At 44.7% G+C, this 14,212-nt stretch overlaps 1 protein-coding gene across 1 annotated transcript in view; it reads left to right on the forward strand.

Annotated features, from left to right (window-relative positions):
* The first annotated feature begins 388 nt into the window (after positions 1-388).
* The window catches only part of rhbdl1 (rhomboid, veinlet-like 1 (Drosophila)), a 55,475-nt gene continuing 41,651 nt past the window's right edge, over positions 389-14,212 (forward strand). The window contains exons 1-2 of the mRNA XM_064322353.1: positions 389-735; positions 10,987-11,145. Coding sequence (XP_064178423.1) covers positions 697-735; positions 10,987-11,145 — 198 coding nt within the window. The 5' untranslated portion in view covers positions 389-696. The remainder of the gene's footprint in view (positions 736-10,986; positions 11,146-14,212) is intronic.

A 14,212-nucleotide genomic window follows, 5' to 3' on the forward strand; every position in this document is an offset into this window, starting at 1 on the left:
GGAGAAACAACAAATGCGTGTGTTTATGTGTGCGTGCGCATGTGTGTGTACGTGCTCTCATTCATGTGTGTCTTTATGTGTATGTGTGTGCGCACGCACATGTGTGCGCATGCATGTGTGTGTGTGTGTGCGTGTGTGTGTGTACGTGCTCTCGTTCATGTGTGTATTTATGTGTATGCGTGTTTGACTGCTATTGTGCCTGAGTGGCAACCAGACCACGCGAGCCGCAGTGTAACTTATTGCCACTGCTTCTGCTGAGAGCCCTCTCTCACAGTGTATAAAAGAGCTGCAGCCTTTAGCCACGCCTCCCTTGGCTCCCATTGGCCGAGAGGGGCCTCCTCCCTCCCCTGCTTCATTGGCATTCCGGCAGTGCACCGTGTGTGGAGGGCAGAGGAAAGCGTGAGTGCTACAGGAGCTGGCTCTGCTCAGGGTCTCCCATCGCTGACAGAGCTGCTGCTGCTGCTGCTGCTGTTTGTCTAGCAGTTTTGTGGTGCTGTGAGGAAATAAGAGAGGGGGGACTCAGTATCCTCCAAACCAGGAACTAGCCCTGCTCTGCATCTCCGTATCGCTCTGGAAACTAAGCTACAAAGGACCTGCCGCTCCTCTCCAGCAGCCCACCCTCACCCTACCTGAACCCTCCTATTTTCTCCCTCTGCCCTTGTCCTCGGCGGTTCCTCCGAAATCCCGGGCCGGTATATGGATAGAAGTTCCTTGTTTCAGCTCATACAGGAGCAGGTAAGCCGCGGCTCTGTGTTTCTATGGTGATGGTTTCCTGGCTCCCCCTGCCTCTCAGCTGCCTCGTCTCCATCTAGGGCGTAAGAAAGAGGGCAGTGGCTGTTGGGAAGCAGAGGAAGGCAGTGTTTGAGGGCTCTGGGTGGCTGGTGTCCTCTGAGTCAAAGTTGGAGACAGAACTAGGACTATACAGTGTTAGAATTCCCCCTCCCCCTGAGAGCTCAAGCCTCAATGCAGATGCTGTTCATTTCAAGTGGCAGCGAGCTTTCTAAGCTCTAGAGGAGCACTGCAGGTCGGGGTGGAGGTGCCGATGTCCTTGTTTGGCTTGACGCTCCTCTGGAGAGGAAAGGTTTCACTCATAATGGACACCTGGTAGTGTAACAGCTGCCAGTGACCTGAGGGTACAAACTGTGTCCTGCTGTCATTTCTGCTACGTGAGAGCAGGCAGGGTGAATTCTTCTGTCTCTTGCTCCTGGATGTGACACTACTGCTTTCACAGATTTACAAGGGCCTCTTGGGGAAGGGTGTGAGTGTTGAACCCTCAGTGATCTGCTCGAGCTGCTCCTTTACTAACAGCTGGACTCTAGTTGGACGTGGACACTGAAGGTGTAGCGCTTAGCAAGTCCCCATCACAGACAGTTCATGGGGCTGAGAAACGGAGATGGACTCTAATGCTTTGCAAAGCATTTGATTGCTTATACCCTGTTTACTATGATGTGTTTATATTTTTTCATAGTGCCGGATTTGTTTTTGAGATTTTTCTTTAATTTATCTTATTTTCATCAAAATATTCAAATGTGCATAAAAAGATACAGTTTATCATTTGCTTCTATCAATATTGTGTATTTGCTGAGAACAGATCTTATCACCTCCCTATATCTCCCAATTCACTCTTGGGTGTCTAATCCATCCAGTTGCCCTGACATCGGAGTGTAACTGCAGCAATAGAATGATTAGCCGTTTCGTGGATTGATTGGGTGATTTCTCTGCAGAGACAGGGAAAATTGATTGTTGGCTCTTGGGTCCAAGGGCCAGCACAGACCATCAGAAAAGAAGGAGTGTGTGTGTGTGTGTGTGTGTGTGTGGGCCCTTATGGCAGAGTGACCCAGTATGAATTCCAATAACGCTTCTGATATTTTGCTGGAATTGCAGTGAAGGTGGCGACTACTCGCTGTTTCATCCCGAAGGATATGCATGCTGTGTGTCCGGGCTACATGATTAGGGGGGTACTTAGTGCTGCATGGCTGGGATCACGGCAGTGTGGTGGGTCCGAGATACACGGGGTGTCTGATGGCCAGGGAGGTATCTTCTCAGCAGAGATGTTTAAACGTTCGAGCGCACATCAATGGCAGGATATCAACCTACAGAAACGCTGCCAGGTGTTAGAGCCACAAGAGGAGCGTGGTGGAGCTCTGAGCTGTGAATGAATGAAAGGCACAGTGCCCACACATACTGTAGTACTACTGCTGCGCACAGGCTGAGCTCCACTGTACCACAGTGTCATTGGGCTGAAAGGAAGGTGGATCCTTAAAGGGTGACGCTGAATGGCTGGAGATGTCCTTGGGGACTAATTTAGATAATTTGTCTAAATCGTCCGGCTTATGGCCAAATGTGATTTGATGGTCTGGAGCTGACAGATCTCCCGAAAGCTGGAGGCTTGGTTAATAAAGCAATTTCGCCAATGTCCGTTGCCAATGGTTGAACTCTCTGTCATCCAGCACTCCTTGCAGAGGAAGAGCATGTTACATACTCACCTAGAGTTCCCAGGCCTCCCTGGTGCTGGACACTGTCCTCCCCACCATCAGATAGGGGGTTACAGAACCATCTCTGCGTGATACTCGTGTGTCTTGCACTAGTTCCTCCCTATGACGTTTCAGGCACCCACAGAATACCAGCTGCCAGTGAATTATGCATCATTTCTCCAGCACAGGCCCTACTGTAGTTCTGTGTGGCAGAAAGTAGTCACTAGCTTATATGTATATCAGAGACTACTGAACATACTCTAGCTTTAGCAGTGACTCTAGAGGTTATAACTGTCTTTTTCAGACTGGAAAGAAATTGGCAGTTGTTAAGAAAGGGAAATGACTGAGACCACTTTGGCTTGTATTTTCCTTCAAAAGTCATAATTTAGGACCTCAGATATACTTTCCGTACCTCACCTGTTCACACTCAGTACACCAACTATACGCGCTATTTGCTTTGAAGATGCCCAAATATGATCTACAGTAACCAGGGGATTAGGACACGCAGCTTCTACATATCTGATATCACAGTCAATTACAATAAGCACATAGCAGCCTGAAAAAAGCTGAGAGGTGTGACGCTCGGAAAAGTTGTATTTAGCATTAAAACGAGCTGTGTTCTCTTTTGGAGCAGTGCTGCTAATATGGAGTAACAGTTTATGTTTTCATCACTGAGTCTGGTCTAATCATTCGTAGGTTCTCTCATTGGTATACAAGTACAAGTGTTTGTCCTGCTTCTTGGGCAGATGTGTGATGCAGCAGCGGGGAGAGAGAGCACTGAGCTGCACAGTCAGAGCAGCAGTGACCACACTAGGGAAGATGGGTCACTGCTCCGTCAGAGGAACGAACACACTGACGGCAAGTGTGTGTGACGCTGTCGTGACCATCGACAGATGACAAGTGGGAGAAGGAGTGAAAGTTCTGTGTGGCAAACAGTGAAAATGTGCTGCAGAAATCTAACTCATTCTCGCCTTTTTTGATTGCTATGCTCAGATGGAGTAACCTTTGTAAAAGTGTCACACCAAAGATTTGTCACTGCTTGAGAGAGTACCCTGTTTCATAGAAAGAAGCCTGCTGTGTGTTTAATTCATGTGCAGTATTATGAACATGATATCCCAACTCTCATTACAATTAGAGAAAGATTCAGAAGCCATGTAATTGATCGCATTTTCATAGGCTGCGGCAGGTCCGGTGCATGCATGCTCCAGCCGCATGACTGGCACACCTGTGTATGTCTGTGACTATGTGTGAGAGAACACTGGAGTGAGGGTGTGTGCTACAAGAGACAGTTTATTAGTCTTTGTCTGCAAGAGGCAGCAGTGCTGAGCTCAGGCTATTTCAGGCGCACTACAGCACACTCACACAGAGCCTTTTTAATCACACACACACACGGGCACACACACACGCACCTTTTTGTCTTATGGGCCTAAAATAGAAGCACTGCACACACAGCTGCCCAGATGCAACCAGGGCATTATACAAACACACAATATTTGATTAAGATCTCATCAGACATATGCCCACTGAAAGGTTATTTCACACTGTGGAACTAGCTAAATTGAATGACTTATGGTTTAGATCTGTTGGTGATTAAGGGGGAGGCCTGAGTTGCTACAAGTGTCTCAGCGCTCTGTCAACCTGCCTGTGGTAGGCATCTTGACTGTCTTTGATACAGCAGAGGTCCTGATTCTGCCATAATCAGATCCACTTCACCCATTATAATGGCTCCTATTAGTGCGGTACAATATGTGGTGTCTGGTACAGTCACCATTTATGGACATAATTGGCCCACCTGCAGCTGCAGTGGTGACCACTAACCTGCATTGCCTCATATTGCATAATCATGGTCAATCTGCCAGGGTAACGATAGGAATGGTTCCCCAAGGCCAGGAGAGTTTGATTCCTGGGGACTCGCCTTTCTGCTGACACATGGAGTCATGGCGGGGGGCGTATGACACAGGTAGACCTCAAACATGCCACCTATTCTGGCCAAGAAGAGGCACAAGCAGCCCTTCAGGTGTGAGGGGGCTGGGCAGCTTCACCAAGGCCTGGTGACTGACCAGCACCAGGGCACCACACCTAACTACAGCAGTGTCACAGTGCAATACATCAAAAGGACATCAAAAGCAAAATGGCAGCTGTGTCATTCTCAGAGTTCAGCAACCTGTCCATGGTGTCTGTTGTGAAACTTCTGTCTGTGGTTATTTTTTTCAAAAACACAGAACCACTCAAAACCAGTTCAGAAATATAAAAACAACTTTCATGTCCATCACAGTGTCCTGTAACTTTTTAAAGTGTCTGTCATGGAGGATGATGGTTCTGACCCCTGGTCTTTCTCAGCTTGGTTTGAGAAACTTTGTGTCCAACACTTATTTTGCAGTCAAGCGAGTTCCATGATTTTCCACATCACATAACATGCTTTCTCATGGCGGTGTGTGGTTGAAATTAGGCAAGCGCTGCCCTGCCCTTTTGCCTCGGGCACCAACTGAAAGACCAAAAATAGGCAACAAATTGAGGCCTGTTGTAGTGGGGAGTGAAGTGGAATGCTCCACTCGCCCTCCTACTCCTTTTATTTTCTGTGGTAAATGAACCGTAATTAAACATAGCATGCGATCTCCGTCAGAGATCCCTTGTGTTCTGTGCTCCATGGGCAGGAGGAGCAGTGTCAGGAGGCCTAAGCTGATGCAATGGGTGTTTTAGTGCAGACCCCCCCCCATCTCCATTACACCCTGTACCCAGCTAACAACGGACGCGACATGAACCAGGCAGGAAGTGCAGTGCCGTGGATGAGTGTATCCCTGCATGTGCTGAGTCCACAATGGTGTGTGGAGCCTATACGCTTAGCCTCCCTCACCCCACACAGGTGTAAACTCAGTCGCTCTGTTCACCAGAACAGAAGTCCTTGAACACTTTGGCAGCTCCATGTCGTGACAGCGAATGCTCTCTCACTCTCTCTTCCCTCCTTACCATTTATCAATTCATTTATCCATCCATTTTCTCTTCTTATCAGATTCTCCTCTATGCCTATTTCATTCTCTGCTTTTTGTCACTGTTTCATCCTACTCCCTGTTCCATCTTATGTTTCTATCCACCCACTATCAGTGTCTTCTAGCCCCTGTCCCCCTTCCTTTGTTCTCCTCCATTTATTCATCCCGTCGCCTTTTCCTCTCTCCCCTTTCCTTCTCTTTATCCGTCTTCACTTGTTCCTGTATAAATATTCTCTCCCTCTTTATTCAGCTCTCTCCTCTAAATCCATTCTTCCCCCACCCCCCTCTCCCTTCTGTCGTCACCTTTCTCTCGTCTTCTTTTCGATCTCTTGTGCATGGCTCCTGCACACAGAAATGTGAAAGCTGTGACATGCAGGCAGCCTGTCACCATGGCAACCGATGCAGCTTGTCAATGCGCTGTCCTCGCTGTGCTGGATCCGTTCAATAGCAGCTCGCTACCCAGTGCCTCCACTGCCCCCCTTCTTCCTCAATCCCATTAGCCCGACCCATACACCTTGACCCAGGAACACAGACCCACCCACTACCTGACCCCCCTCATACTGCTCAAGCACTTAACTTGTTCTCATTTACACACATTGCATATTATGCTTAACCGGCATGCTTGTAAAATGCAGTCACTCCCCCATATTTGACAGTTTTATAAACATGTCAATGAATTACTGTATGTTTGGCTGGCGTTTCATATTTGCACAATTATACCATACGAAAAGCAAATTATTTTTTTGTAGAGAACAACAAGGTGAACCACATCCTAACGCATCTATGATGGATGCTCATCTCCCACTTTGCTTAATGGACCAGTGCCTCCCTGCTTTTAGTGTCTCTCAGCGCTCACAGTGTGTCACACATTTCAAAGCCATCTCAAGCCTGAGGTCTGCTCTTTTGGCTCAACCGCGTTTCTGTAACATGGAGTGGAGAGTTGTTGTTATTCTTTCTTTCTATATATAGATATCTCACAGTGGATTTTCAGTAATTATGAATGTCCTAGGGTTCCATTTCCAAGCAACCTATCACTCTGATAGCACTGCACTTACAATGAGCAGCTCTGTGATCATGATCCACACATCTCCACCAAGCATCCCAGAAAAGACATCAAGGGTAAACACTACCAGCACTTTAAAACTGCATCTTCTGATCTCAGAATTTTGAAAGGGCACTCCTCCACTGGACCTCCACTAACCCTGTATCTATGGCGACGTGGTGATGGTGATGTCCACAGATTTAGGTTCATGCTCTGCTTTCTCCTTCGGCTGGGTCCCTGTTCTGTGTGCTCTCTGACCCACCAGTAGATTAGCCGCCCCTACCGAGTTCCCTTAATTAACCTGGCTACATCACTCTCATGTGCCACATCCCCATACCATCATAGCCGTGGTAAACAGCATGCGTTCACTAACACCACTATCCCTCCCAAAGGGGAAATACATTACGTATAAATGCTTAAACAAACAAGCATGCAAACTCTGTAAATGGATTAGGCAGAAATAGATCAAAGACATTTCCCCCCCACTGTTTGCATACATGCAGAAATCCACAGAACACTCACAGTAGCTTATTTGCAGAAACTAGACTTCAACAAGAGCCTTCAGGCAAATTAAGAGAACGATGCGTGCTCATAAGAGATCATGCGTTGTGGAAGAGGAATGCAATAGGAATGATGGCACAAAAATAAAACGGTTCAGCGAGGGGGAAGTGTGTGTTAAGAGAAGGTAACAAGGAAGCGTCTGCGTTCAAACCTGGAGGTTTGGCATCACTTTGTTATTTCAGCACGGTCCACAGAACGATGCTTCCTGTGTTGGTAGCAACACCTGCGACCCCCCACTCACAGCTCCACACAGAAAGCAGTGCATGCTATTGATCTTGTGCATGTGAAATGTGTGCTTACTACTACAGTAACACCTTATGACAGAGTGATACGCTATTAAGACATTGAACTGTTCTCAGCATGTTTTGAGTTTCTCATATGTAGGTCTAGCATTGACTCTGCAGATAGTATTTCCGTCAATGACCGTCTGGGCTACATGGCTTAACCAGTGAATGTGTGATCAGAGCAAAGGTTTGGTCACCGGTACAGACCCAAATATTTAATTCGCAAATAGAACTGTTTCTTTTTAGATCAGAAATATCTTCTTGAATATTTTCACAAAATGTTCTTTGTTGCCTGCTAGCTCCTTCAAAGTATAGTTCCATTTCTTTTTAACACTATTACACTTTTTGTGCGTGATGAATAATATTTTAGATATTACAGACATTTCCAAAAACCTGCCAGCTTTATAATGGCTAGGATAGAGATGTCAATGTTTTTGTGGTTTAAGGCAAAAAAATAAACACCTCAAGTACCTCCAAGCAGCTTGTACAGTGATGTTAGGATTCCAGAGGTTAAAGATGTGAGCACATCAATTTTACATTGAGCCAGTACTTATTTCTGTCTCGGCTCAAAACCAATGCAAGCTCTTTACTCCCAAGGTTAAGGACGAGAACGGTGTGATTTAGATGCAGCTGGCTTGACGAATGGGTAGCTACTGCACTGCCTGTTCTTGTATGCCTAATGTTAGCCAAGCTACTAACAAATTGAAATCGATGCTACGATTATGTCCAACTATGAAACAGAAGAGGCTGTCAGCTACATTGCCAAGTGTTATTCGTTTGAGCCTGAATGTGAGACTGAGTTGCAATAAATAGAGGCTGAGAGGTCAAAGAGGGAAAGTGAACGGGCATGCTTGATTTGTTGCTGCTTTGAGGCGCTTCTCTCACACGAAGCACTGTTGATACAGGCAATATGTACAGTGTTACGTCATGCCAATAAAGTCACAAAGACATTTGAATACAGGAAGCCATGCCAGTTCTTTCCTTGAATGTGTTCTCAGGCTGCATGCATCAAAGGAAATAGTTCCAACCAAAGATGAGATTAAATGTCATTTTTTAAACAAAATCATCAGGTGGTATGCACACAAACAACCAATGGAGACATAACATCACTGAACAATTTTCTGTGGAGTTTTATTTTCTTGATATACACCACAAACTCCTTGATGACCCTATGCCGACCTTTGTGAAGCCACCAGGTCATGAGAAATGACCAATGTGAACAATTTAACTTTCTAAAACCTTTTTTTCCACTCCCCTTCTCAAGATAAAAACACCCCTGAATATCACCAGCAGTAGTCAAGAGGACCCCATGCATGCAAGATTTTCTGTTTTCAAGCTGTTAACATGTATGTCTGTTAACTGGACACCTGAAGGGATCTAAGAATGTTTATGTTGTTAAATATTCCAGGGGGTGCATGGGGATGCATGCTGCTAGGCTACAGAGCTCTCTCCATGTTCATCATAGCAGTTTGTGAGAATTAGGCTAGTGGTTGGTTTGAGACTGTTGCTGAGCAGGTCATTTCTCAAACTTTCATCATCACCACAGCTGATCATCAGGTTTTCAAGAAGAGAGTTAAAAACCAGCATTATCTGACTCATAGGGATGCATTTAAAATCAATACCTGTCCGCAGGAGTAGATGGATGCTGCTGTATCTGACAGCGGTCAGCAGGTGGCTCTGTGTTTGCAGAAGCTCAGCCTTGGAATTGTATTAGTTGCAGATCTGGCGATATTACCATGTCCTTTGATGAAACTTCCCCATATTAATGTGGACTGGACATATCTCACATAAATTATAAGCTGAATAAGCAGGGCTTGTGTATCTGTAAGGAAAATCCTGATTGGAAGGAGAAACAAGGCACGAGTGAGTGGCCAGCTGTCACTTTCACGGTCCCATAGATTAATAAATAACACTGTGAGCGGGAGAGTAAGTGACGTAGATTAACTGGAATTAAAATGTGGTTTGCACTCAAACAATCTTACGCCCGTCCAATATCGGTCCTGGGGCAATGGTCTGTCTTAAATCACCTAGGCTGGTTTCCTGTTGTTTATAATCTGTACACACACACACACACACACACACACACACACACACAAATGCATACATCCCAATAATTTAACGTGAGCTGGGTCACACATAGAGCAGAGGCCAGTGTGTTGTTGCAATGGGGAAATTCTCAGATGCGGCAGGGACAGCGGAGTCACTCCAGGCCTGGATGTGGGAGGGAAAATGGCTGCTGCTCAGCTCTGTGAGACGGGAAAGGCTCAGGCAGAGCAGGAGGGACAATTTAACTGAAGCCTCAACTCGGCTTATCAGACACGCACACACAAGGAACCACTTTTTGAAAACTACAGGAAGGAACCAGGAGCAGAAAAAACAGAATGACTCCAGAGTGATGCAAGAGTTGAAAGAGAAATAGTGTGTTGTTGTTATTGTTTTCTCATTTGAGTCTCATTTTGTTTCTCCATTTGCCTCATACACACTATTTTATTAACGACTGAATTAATCCCTCCACAGAAATCTAATGATGTCAAAATCCAGATAAAATTACCAATGCTTAAATCCGTTTACTACTCATGTGCATATTTTGGGTTGAAACTGAAAAATAAGGAACACTGAACCACAGTTTGATGGTGGCAGTGGTGGCAGGTGGGAGAGTGAGGTTAGCTCCATTTATTAAGCTGGGTAAAATCTGACAGATGAGTATAGATGACTGTTGAAAAAGATATGCTCTCAGATTACATGCACATGTATGCATGCTCACACACACACATACAGAAAGTGTGTGTTAGTAATTCTCAGTTTTATGGCCCATTCCCTGGGATGTAGTATATCAAACTCCTAAACAGCGACGTTTTTATGAGCTCCTCTGCCCAAATCAATTAAAAAGATTCAATGGCACAGGAGCATCAGCGTTAATAACTGTGAGGCCCATGGCCTGCGGAGCTGTAAAAGCCGCAGTGGATGAGGGATGTGGGCTCCAGCTCTTGGCTCTGTTTAGCTCAAGCTTGGAGACCGGTTTCCCACGTCACCGGCTTTCCCACGTCACCAAATGCTGCACATCACCTAAGAGTTTAAACTGAAAAATCAGAGGCCTGTTTTCTCGCATCTCTGCCTTCACTTTCCAAACCAGATATTGGAGTATATGTGTTTTATTTCAGCTTTTTTTGTATTAGAATTGCCTCTGTATCCATCATGTAAGTTCAAGGTCTTTATTTGAAACAAATAGTTAAATACTCACTGCTAAACACACCTGGTGTTTCTAACCAACTGGGAGCGCGCATAGGGTTGCCCACATTTTGTAGAGGACATACCGTACTTCAGCCGCAAGTTTGTTTAGTATAAAGCACTTACATTAATAAATTGTTAAAACTGGCTTGCTGTATGAGTTCAATGCTCCACTTAAGTAATTAATTTGGTAAATAACAAGCATTGAATGGTATCAAATGAATAACATTACACACCGCAACCCAATGCACAAAGGTAATTCTGAATGTATCCATCTGTCTCTCTGGCAGTTCATTATCACTTCTTTCCTTTAGTACTATCTTTCCTGAGTGCGTTTACGTTTTCCTCATTTAAACAGTTTTTTCTCTTGGTTTCCCCCAAAGTTGACTGTGGTGTATCCCTTTTGGCAGCTGGACCCAGAGAACACCGGTTTCATCGCAGTGGAGAACTTCACCAGTTTGGTGGAGCACCATGAGCTGCAACTGGACCCCTCCAAGCTGGAGATGCTGTTTGCCCTGGTGCAGAGCAACGAGGAAGGGCAGGTCTGCTACCAAGAGCTCATTGAGCTGGTAAGTGCTAAGATATGAGGGGGAGGGGTTAGAGTAATCCCAAGAGCCATCTTCTGATTGGCTCTCAGGAGAGGAGAGGGTAATATGCCCTTGGAATATGACCACCAAAAGCCACACCAATGAAGAGAATATCAATTGAAAAAAGGTTGAGAATTGATCCCGGTTTTAGAAGATTGGGGGGGGATTATCATTGGAAAATTGACCTCCATTGCTCCACTCAACCCTCTCTCACCACCCACACGCACACATGCGCGCACACACACACATACAAAATGGTCTGCTAAATCCAAGTGTATTTTATACTAGTATATCTCAGCATAGTTGTTCTTCTCTTCAAAAGCATGTGATTCATTTTTATGATTACTGCCATGAATGCATTTTATATTACATTTTTATATTTTTGACCACTTCCATAATGTTGTAATTAGTCTTTCATGAAGAGATATTTTCTTCGATTTGCTTTCCTACATTTATTGGCCTGCATTTATCAGCACAGTAGAGTACCAGTGCAGTTTGCACTCACCCTCCCCACCCCATCCCACATTTTATATAAAACCGCCAATTTCAACAGCTACAATTAAGCTGTTTAAAATTCACACTTCACCGATTTACACGCCATCTGCACTATTTATGGAAGCTTGTAGAGATATCTCAGCTTATTTTAAAATGTACTACTGAAAAGTGAGATCTTTCACAGATTTTTACAGGTACACATTTATACACAAATATATTTACAGTAACATATTTATAGTTTCACCTGATACCATTTCCTATACCTGCCACCATCTGGGGTCTTCTTGTGAGGACATGTTACATGAGAGTCAATCACGGTGTGATCTGTGATTTTTTATTAAACAGCCATCCATGGGTGATAGCCTTCAACATAGCTTTCTGTACCTCTACATCATGAAATATTTTATCATAAATAATTGCCAGCTTTGTTATATGATTCATAGTTAGATCAATGTGATAGCTATATAACAAGCTTGGCAGCTAGCACATACATGGTTGTAAGTTCTGCTGCTCAAGTAACCTTACTTGTCAGACTCATAACATTATGGTATTCACACTGTTGGTGCTACAGGTGGGCCCCAAGGGTTAAGTCCTGGCCAATAAGATCACTTTGGCCCCTTATTTATAATCTAATCTAAAATGATACATTATTGTTGAACTCGGCAGGGAGCAGGTAGGAATCTATATATTTATATTTTCTGGTTTTAATTGTTGTGCCTCCAATTGGAGCACTACCTACTAAAGCAGCCTCTCAGTCAGAAATAAGAATTTTAAAAATATACAAGTGAAGTGTTAGAACTTGCCCCATCTATGTCACATTGTTGCAGCATCCAAAAGTGGTGGAAAATGAGCAAAGCCAGAGTTATACAGCCTTTTAGGCCTACCCATGCCATCCCTGAGGGGCTGGCTGAATGCACTGATACTGCTCCCCAGAACACAGTCATTAGACTACTCTAACCACAAAGGGCTAAATAATCAATAAAAAGGTATTTATTTACTAATCTATTTGTTTGTATATTTATTTAGAGATTAATCATTTACATTTATTTTCAATTCATTCATTTATTCATTCAAGACTACTGTACTCTATACGAGAGCAATATAAATTTGCGAGTGTAGAATTTGAGCTTGTGCATGTGCGCATTTATCGGACAACTGATTTCTCAATGCTTTAAGCAGGATTATAGATTTAAGTGAAGGCTCAAATTTAGAATGAAATAGACAAAGTTTGATAAATGAGGCCCTGGTGCTGGTTAACCTAACCTAACAGTTTCCTCCTGAAAGCAGTATTGTGTTGATTAGTTTGGTGTTGTAAACAGAGTGGAAACTCTCCTCAGACAGTGTCTGCATCAACTGAAAGACACCATGCTCTGAATGTGATTTGTTTTTCAAGTAGATAAAGGAGCCTTTGTTATCTACTTAGTGACAGTCAGTTAGAACGCACATGCTATAAATATCAATATCAAGCCAGAGGTAAGGCTTGATTTATAACTGGGGTATCCCCAAGTGACAGCATCTCTCTCTGTGCTCTCTTTGCAAAATTTAAAGTGGGGAATACCATTGACAATATCTGACAAATGGTGAAGGCATTTTGTGTTTGGAGGTGAATGGCTGGCTGTAAATCATTTAAAGTGTCCAATGGCATCACGGGCCCAGGTGCCAACTTGATTTAAAGTATGGCTTTGAAGACAGAAGATGGCTGTCATGAGAGATGGAGAGGTATGTATATGTGTGTGTGTGTGTGTATGCAGTTGTCTGTGCTTAATCTCAGCAGCATCGCTGGCCTGCATCAGATTGTAAGTAACCTTGTATAGCAAATTAAATGTTTATCAAACGGAAGCAGAAGTAGAGTGGCTGCCATCCCTTAAGGTGCCGTGTTCCATGCACAATTTAAACCCAGCAGAAGACCATGGAGGCCTGTTGTCGGCCCCTGTTGGAAGTATAGTCCATGGCAGCCTCTGGCACTTTTAGAGTCCCTGAGATCTTTTTCAGCTAGCGTGGCCTCCAGCTGAAGCAAGCAGCTCAGTGAAGCACAGCGTCGTCTGAGAAGGGCCGCCTGTCTCTCTCCTGGCAGCGGCAGAGCCCATCTCAGGGGCATCTCTCCATGACTGTCTTTATCACTCATCACTCCAAATATTTTCCTAGCCTTGACTTGGGCCATAGGGCTGGCACCCAACGGGCCTCTTTCCCATTCTTCCTCTCCCCCCCGCCATTGCTGTCAGCGTGCTCACTGTGGGGAGTGGGCTACCCCGTGCTTCCTGATTACTTCTCGCATTGCTGTAGTGTGGCTGTGTGCATGTTGGAGTCTGTGCAATGGGTCATGTCCGTCTTGCTGGGGCCAGTCTGGCTGATGGCAGGGTGGGTAGAACAGAGGCTCAGTAAATGTGTTTGACATATCCTGCAGTTATTACTGCCTGATCTCGGCAGGAGAACTCCTTCAGATTTGCCTCAGGCATGAATAATATACGTGTGCAAACTGTCACGGGGGAGTCTTCACTTTGGGATGAGACATACGGCAATATCGACAAACATTTCATAGGTGTTTTTAAACGGA

This window comes from Anguilla rostrata, chromosome 2 (genome assembly GCF_018555375.3).
Source record: "Anguilla rostrata isolate EN2019 chromosome 2, ASM1855537v3, whole genome shotgun sequence".
Lineage (NCBI taxonomy): Eukaryota > Metazoa > Chordata > Actinopteri > Anguilliformes > Anguillidae > Anguilla > Anguilla rostrata.